At 39.5% G+C, this 8,486-nt stretch overlaps 1 protein-coding gene across 1 annotated transcript in view; it reads right to left on the reverse strand.

Moving 5' to 3' along the window:
* ABCD2 (ATP-binding cassette, sub-family D (ALD), member 2) overlaps positions 1-8,483 on the reverse strand; it is a gene marked incomplete at both ends in the record, with an annotated part of 14,734 nt that extends 6,251 nt beyond the window's left edge. The window contains 3 exons of the mRNA XM_010009281.1: positions 1,848-1,969; positions 6,167-6,347; positions 7,710-8,483. Of these exons, the coding sequence (XP_010007583.1) occupies positions 1,848-1,969; positions 6,167-6,347; positions 7,710-8,483 (1,077 nt within the window). The remainder of the gene's footprint in view (positions 1-1,847; positions 1,970-6,166; positions 6,348-7,709) is intronic.
* Between the last annotated feature and the right edge of the window lie 3 nt (positions 8,484-8,486).

Genomic DNA, 8,486 nt, shown 5'->3' on the forward strand with positions numbered 1-8,486 from the left:
GGACTGAGTCCTTTGCACAGCATCAGCAGTAGCATTTGATGAAGAGAATCCTGCATGTGATGGACAAAACTTGTACCACTGTGCCCCAGAAGAAACATAAGTTGTAAAAAGTTTCTAAACCATGACCCTACGAACTCACTTTGTCAAAACACTAAATATTACCATCTAAACTATTGACCTGCAAAGAAAAGTTGATCCCACCTCATCTACATGCTGAATTACACTGACTGGAAGGAGGCTGCTTTGGTGGGTCAGGTGAGCAAGAACTGGAAATTCACTACCACTTGAAGTGGATTGAAGTACACCAACCTTTGGAAACTGTCTGAATGAAGAAATAGGAATGACAACGTGGTCAAAGTACCACAGTGTCTCTTGAAGAGAAGTATATATGTAAAATTAAGATGGAAATTCACAGAACTGGTCTTTGATGTCATGCTGCCTGGATTAAAATCTCACTGTGTGAGATTTTACATCTCATAAAGTGAGTTTGTTCAATTGTTTCTACTTCTTTGTGGATATTTTTGTTTCCAAAAATAAAACCACAATGTTTGTAAGTCCTCATGCATATTATATAAATTGCTTAAATGTTGAAAATAAAACAGAAATTACATCAGTGTATAATAGGTTATCTGGCAGTATCTTGAGAGCAGAGGCCAAGCAGGGGAGCAGCTAAAGAAGCATAGGTCTAAATCAGAGTCCATTAGAACTCCTTTTAAAAAACAGACTCTGGCTTTCTTAGAGTCCATATCAGAAGGCGCCAAACTACTCCTCCTCCTCCAATTTACAAAGTTGTAGCTATTATGGCTGGACTCCAAGTAACAGAATCCATAGTCTTTGATCAGCTGCCTAGCTAATGTGTGCCTCCTTGCACTGCACTGGGAAAAGGAGTCACCACCAAAGGGACAAGCAAAAACAAAATAACAAATGCAGAAATGAGATTCAGAAGGAAATGTTCAGGAGAATAACAGCACTGCCTTACTTTTCTTTTGCTTAACAGGCAGCATCTAGAGAAATCCCCAGGAGAGACCACAGATGAAAGCCCAGCTTTACTGGAATTTAGTTAAGGACCTGAAACAACATCTCTGATCTTCCAGATTAACATCTTGTACTTAGAGACTATTTGCTGTCCCAAGGTGGATTTTATTTTTTTGCTAAGATTTCTCTACTTTGCAAAATTACTTACAGTTTAACAGGTTCACAGGATACTGAACAAGCCCTGTAGTTTAGATGGCCAAGAAATAAGTATACAATTCTCTTTTTGTTTCATACAAAACATGACTGGAACAGGTTGCCCGGAAGGGTGGTAGATGCCCCATCCCTGGTAACATTCAAGGCCAGGTTGGACTGGGCTGAGCAACCTGGTCTAGTAGAAGACACCCCTGCTCATTGCAGAGAGGTTTGGAACTAGATAATATTTAAAGGTCCCCAAACCTTCCAACCCAAAACATTCTGTGATTCTGTGACACTTGCAGCAGAAGATTCCCCATACAGTGGAGGAAGACAGCCTGAATTCAAGGTCTGTGCTCCAAACAGAGGAGGAATTTGAACCTTTATCATTCACATTCCAGGAACTTCTGTTGCTCTCTGATGGCATCTGAACACAGGTATTAAAAATGATACTTACATGTTGCACCATGCTGGCAGCTGTGCACTTTAGACTTTTTGTTAACTTGGCTTTAAAGATCAAACTATCAGTTCAAAGATCTCCGTGGATTTAATTGCAAAGGAATTTGCCTTTAAAAACAGCAAATTCCCTTTTTTTTTTTTGTTTTTAATATTCTATATTAAATGTAAATTCTTTTTTACTTTTTTTCTCTTCTCTTTCATGTCTGGCAGTTGTACAGTACCTCTTTGTATGAAGACATAATTCTTTCAATAGCATCTGCTCCGGAGACCAGTAAGTTTCGTGATGTAGTAAAAGCTTCCGTTCTTTCACTAACCATTGCCTGTTTCTGGCCATCTTCCAATTCTAAAAGTAAAAAAAGTTCTCTGTTAAAATATTCATTTGAAAATTATCTCTACAAATTAAATTGTGATTCGAATGTGAGCCAGCATAGAGCAGCTTTTCAATTAAGAAAAAGTTATCTTTACAAAGACAACCTTTCAAAAAGAATTGGTGAATGTAACTAACATAGATAACTTAGTCACAAAGAATAAGTGGGAGGATGTGGAATTCATCTTCTTATGCAAAACATCCTATCCTTTTATAATATTTGTCTACCTAGATAATTTTCCTTTTAATATATCATTATTCAACCTAAATTTTTCAAAATAAGAAAAAAGTGAAACCTAAGCAATGATCTAAAGAAGACTTTAAGTATTATTTTGACTGTTTTCACAATTACTCATTTCAGCCTTACTTATTTACTGACTTCATGTAAAATAAAACATACTGATGGAAATTCGGCAACATGGTTATATTTCTATAACAAGTAATAAGCTCTTTTACTATCAAAAGCATGGTTTAAGTGGGATACTTCTCTCCCACAACACAGTTTCTCTTCTCATCTGACCCCAGAACATAGTTATGATGCTTTGTTTATGACATTGTGTCCCATTAGCAAGAAAACTCTTGTTTTAAAGAAAGGAGTGTCCCATAAGTACATGTCAGCAGCATCAGAGAAGGAGAAAAGAACAGAAATTATAGAAGATGCATGAGAAAGACATACATTTCCATTTAACATATCAACATGTAGTCTTGCTACCATGTGACCTACAGATTTATAGGACACAGTCAACTTGCAAGGTTTGCTTCTTGAACAAATCAAGATTTAAAAATAAGTGGCTGAATAGTTTAAGACTGAATCTTGTATAAGTGTTAATAGTTGCATTTACAAAAACAAAGAAAATAATGTGTAGTAAATGACTTACAGATTTTTCACATACAATATTTAGAATGAACGGTCCCAAGGGTCTCCTGCATCACATGACTTCAGAGATACCTTTACATATTGCTCAAGTCTGTTGCAGAACGTTTGGAATTTTTTTTTTCTTAAGTTTGTAAAGGTTATTTTAAGTTTTGGGTTGGTTTTTGTTTTTTGGGTTTTTTTTTTACACAAAGTTGCTGCTAGGCACCAGGCTAAGCAGGGCAATAGGTGGATCCAGTGTTGCAGCTCCTGTATTATTATATATTAACATCCTCTGTGATGTTTGCACAGTGCTGATGGTTAAGAAAACCTATGAGGATTTCCCTGCAGGTGTAAAGCAATTGTAAATTTTATGGGTTAGATCAAGCAATGCAAGAGTATAGCAAACAGTGGTTTTTTACTTGGTGAGTGACTATCTAACCTCCCTGACAAGGTCAGATTCTAGAAATATGTTGTCTACAAATCTACATGCAGTACCAAAGCTAGATGTATCTTTCTGTCTTTATTATTTAAATCTAAATGTTATACTGTTTTCAGTTACACATCCATAAAGGTAGCCCGACATAATTACAGCTGAATCACTGAACTACACTATGGATAATTTAGGAAAAGCTATTTTTTTAAAAATTCTTACACCATGTTACTCTTTCTGCCCTCACATGCTTCCTTTTACAACAAATCTAATTAATTGATTCTACATGAGTACACTGTCAATTAGTCATATGCAATCTAGCCACCAAGACACAACAAGAGGCATGAGTTAAAAAACAAAACAAGACAGAAAGCCTTTTGCAAAGAGATTACAAAATTTTTGCTCCTGTAGTTCTCACTTATTTAAAACAAATAAATTTCCACTCCAAGAAGAATAAAGTTAGGGAACAGAGAGGATTCAGGTAATTCATTAGTAAAAAACGAATTGAAATTTATTACTTCTCAGAGAAGCAGGTTTTGCTGATCTTGTTGGGATTACAGCTCATGCAGCCTATGCTATGTAGAACCACCACAGATAAATCATCTAGGAATCAGGTATGGTTTAACTACACTAAAGCAGCATTCCTCCTGTATGTAAATGAAGAATTTACTGAGGGCTGCTTCCAGTACCCAGGCTAGCTCATCTAGCAAGAGTTTAGTGATCTCTACAAACTATTTTCTCAGCCATTTTAGGGGTATTTATAAGGATTTCACTGTTCCAAAACACATGCTCTTATATTACATGCCTACCCCACCAAGATTACTCTTCTCTAACTTGTTGTCCAAAACATTCTCCTGTGTTTGCAGAAGCGGTGCATTCTAACAAGGCAGACAGTCTCTGTCTCATGCAGAATCTAATATTTCCCTTTTCATCTTCATTTCTGTAATTGATAGTCATACTTGCTTTATAAACAAAGATAAGTGTTCACTGTGTCTAAAGAAATCAAAGTGTTGCTTCCAAAAACAGTTGCTTTCCACAAACCGAGGAGAGACACAATGTTTGGAACACCAATGGTTTAATAAAAAAAGAATGAGAAATGCTATCAAATGGGAATCTTGGCCTTGCTAGTTAATTTCTTCCCTGAAATACATAACAGAATTAGCAAATTTCAGTCAGAGATATCACTGTCACTTCTTCTTATTGGAGGACTGTTCTTTTTTTTTCCTCTGAAGAAATGTACAAAACCTATTGCTTTACACCTTTGTCTCAAGTCATGGTACCAGTTTTTTGCACATGCCCGATTCTGGTGATTTATCCTAAAGTAATAAATCCACCACCTTTTCCTTCAGATATGAACATACATGCATCTGACCTGCTGAGGCACAAAGCACTGTTTTCCCACGCAGGCCAACGGTAAGTTCAGGTCTGCTTGATTCTTTGAATACCTGTTATACTTTGAACTGGTCTTGACAATGTTGATTTTTCAGTATTACGTTTGTGACCTATGCCTCAGGACTCTATAATAATCCCCCTGCTGTAACAGTTTAGGTTTCTGGTGGCAAACATTCTTCTGCTTTACAACATGAGCCATCACTGCATCTTGCTTTTCTCCCACATTTCACAAGTATTTCTCAAAAGAATACTCATGAGTAACAGGAATGTTATTTAGCTTAGCATGAATACAAGTCTTTTTTTTTAATTCATGCTATAATACCAAGAAAATTCTTTAAGCAGTTGTGGTTAAACGATCTTTTTCTTGGCTGTACTCATTCCTGTCTTAGCAGAAAGACTCTTATCACTTTTTCTGTTGTGCTGATAACCTTCACGGTGAGGTGAAATGGCCTTGTACAAACTCTTCTGTTTGGAATAGGACCTCCTACTTTCAAGCTGTTACCAGGAAGCCAGCCACGGCTCTGATACAGTGCCCTCCTGAGCCATGTGCTGGGAAGTGGCTCAGACAGCTGAACACCACCCATGCACCAACACAACAGAAAGTAAGTTAAACCACGTGGGGGCTGCAGGGCATCACCCTACAGGTCAAACCAAGCTTGTCCAGCAGGACAACCCTGATTTGGAATACAAGACCTGCATGGAAAAGAATTTACTTCTTCCTGATTAAATATATCCAACTTAGAAATGATCCTTCTACAGACATTGTAGGATCCATGCTTAAAGAATTGTATGGAATTTGTAACATATTCTATGGTTCTAATTGGGCATAAGGAAGCCTGTTGAGGCAAACTTCCCCACTTGCTTTCATTATACCTCCTTAGTTACCTTTCTGCTCTTTTTTTTTTTTTTTTTTTTTAAAATACATAGCATCTGCAATAACAACACTACTTGAGCCTCATTTCACTTCCTGGAAAGTTGTGATAGGATGTCAAACATCATACCATCCAAGCCCGGAATCTGAATAGCACTTTCTCTTCTCCCAGGGAGTCAGGAAAAAACAGCGGTTCCTGACAACTCAACACTTAAGAGAATAATTATCTAAAATTAAACTATGTTTTATGGAAGGAGAAGATAAGCAGTACAGGGAAGTTAATAGTGTAATTTTATAAGGCAGCAGGAGATGTTGCAAAAAGCAGCCTGCCATTCCAACAGTGGCTAGTAAAAAAGAACCTGCAATTATCACAATCTCATGTGACATGAGGATCCTCTAAGTCCTGAATTCATGCTGTTTATCAGGTTTATGTTCAAAATTGGATCTTTTGTGTGGCTCTTTCCTCAGCTGACTTGCTATGCTTGAAAGTTACACATAAGACATGGACATTGCAACAAAGTCTGTGAAAAATAAATAAATATGAATGGCTTTCAGGGGAAGTAAAGTCTTCTGTGGACGTAAATTTAAAGAAACATTTAGAAATTAAGTAAAACATGGTATTACCGCCATCTGCAAATCCTGTTGCGGTGATGATGGGCACAGCGACCATAACCATACCACAGCTACTCCAGACATACTTCATCAGGAACTGCTCTATCATGATGTACCATAAACGTTTGGATAAAATAAGATTCATTTGATCAGTCAAAGCCTTGTAGCTTTTTTGCAGTTGTTTCATTTCTACCTACAGTTAAAACAGAACAATTGATACAATGCAAATAGGATGCACATGTCATACACGATACATTCACACACTGCAGGAAATAACCGGGTACCCAGAGTTGTGACTTCTGGAGTCACATCTGCTATTTTCACGATGCTGCAGTCTCACAGCAAAAGTGCAACAGTTTTATGGAAATCAGTGGATCTGCTTCTTATTTATGCCATCATCTCTTGATAGCACACTAGCAAGTTTTCAGCTCTTTTAGGATCTCTGACATATATGCAAGAATGACATACTAGACAATTGCAGCAGCTGATTCTAACAACCAAAATAAGATTGATTCCACATCCTTTTAAGAAAGCTGCAGCTGTAGAGTTTCACAGCAAATGAAACTCCTCATATTGGAAAGCTTTTGGGGATCAATTATCTCCAATGACTTAAAGTTGCAGAGCTGATTCCTGAAACGCAATACTGCTTGTTTTTGTAAGCAGCCTGGAGGAAGACAGAACTAGCCCAAGAGGTTTAACAAGTCAAAGACAGATGCAAGCCCATATGATATACTGCATTCAGTTCACGCCAGTATATGTAGGAATTGGAGGAAAAAAAATATTTAATCTAGCTGCACTTAAAACATGACTATAGGCAGCTTTTGAGAACGACTGCTTCTACCAAAATAGACCATTTACATTATATAACCACTGGTTGGACTGAAAGAGTAATTCTTCAGGCTGCTTTCCAGCTCTCATTTTCACCTTACATGAAACAACTTGGTTTTCTTAATCGTGTTTGAAAGGTGTTACAGACAAAATTAACTTCTAATAAAAATATGAAGAGTTCCTTAATAAGGTGGCTTTAAAGCAAGCCATTAGTTTATGTAACTGTGACTGCTAGAGTACTGTACTTAAGCTATTTTAAGACTCTGATGACTGCATCTTTGCTTAGCTATGTAGAAGAGTGTCAAAGGTTGTAGTGCTCCCTGTGCTACCACCGAGTTTTCCCCTAGACTTTCTGGTGTGCCCTGGTTGCTATTTCTGCAGCATTAAATCTGGTAGTTCATAAACATGGGTGAAAAAAACAAAACAAAGCCTGGAAAAGTTAAGCAGAATGGACTGGGTGGGGAAAAACAACTGAGATTAGCTCTCTAGAAAAGAAAAAGATACAGCTGCAAAACAGGAACACTGTCAGAGCACAAGGGAACTACGGTCTGCTCCTCCAGATACCGCCTGTGAGACAGCATTTTCCTAAGAAATGGGAAGCGCTTGCTGTAAACAGGTTTAAATGTCAGAGGGGCTCAAAGTGCTTGGGAAGGGCAGCAGGGGAGCATGGGTCAGCTCCGGCACTGCAGGAGTGACCCCAATACCCTCCTAGTTCTTTCCTTCTTACCTTGTGCCCTCGGTAAAATGCAATCTCTTCCACGTTGGCAATGATGCGTGAATGCATGAAGCGCAGATAGCCCTTCCTGTGAGCCTCCTCAGCCACAAGCTTGCCAAACTTGGGCGAGCAGGCTTTGAGCACACGGGCTGTAGCATAGACGACGAGCCCGGCCAGGACTGTGGGCCCGATGGGGTTAGCACCCCGGGACCGCGCTGTGCGGATGAGGGTGTAGGAGGTGAGCACGACGTCCAGGATGGGCTTGGTGAGGTTGGAGTAGAGATGTGCCACAGACTGTGAGAACATCATGATGTCCTCAGTGAGGGACTGGTCAGGGTTGGCCAGCCGCCCATCCATGCTGATCACTCTGTAGTAAGTCTGGTTGGCGAAGTAGGTCTCATAGGCGTGATCCACTAGGCGCGTGCGGAAGGCGAGGGCCAGCTTGCACTCCAGGTACCGTATGGCGCTGTTCACGAAAGTGGCTGGGATTGCAATCATCAGCCATTTGATTAACTTGAAGACAAAGCTCCTGGGCTTTTTTTCCACGATGCTCTTCACAATTTTCCCATCGAGGGCAGCCACATAGATGGAGAGGAAGGTCCTGGAAACCAGAGCGACCGAGTGGAGGCAGAGCAAGCCCAGCTCGGAGCTCACCAGCTTTGGGAAGAAGAGCTTGCGAAGTTCCAGCAGCTGCTGGAAGAATTCTGCGTCCACGGCCGGGGAGGCTCTGTTCCGGCTGCGGACGCGGTGCGGCGCCTCCCGGCCAGCTTCAGCCCGGCCGGCATCCTG

Source organism: Nestor notabilis, unplaced genomic scaffold, assembly GCF_000696875.1.
Source record: "Nestor notabilis isolate BGI_N333 unplaced genomic scaffold, ASM69687v1 scaffold32812, whole genome shotgun sequence".
Taxonomy (NCBI): Eukaryota; Metazoa; Chordata; class Aves; order Psittaciformes; family Psittacidae; genus Nestor; species Nestor notabilis.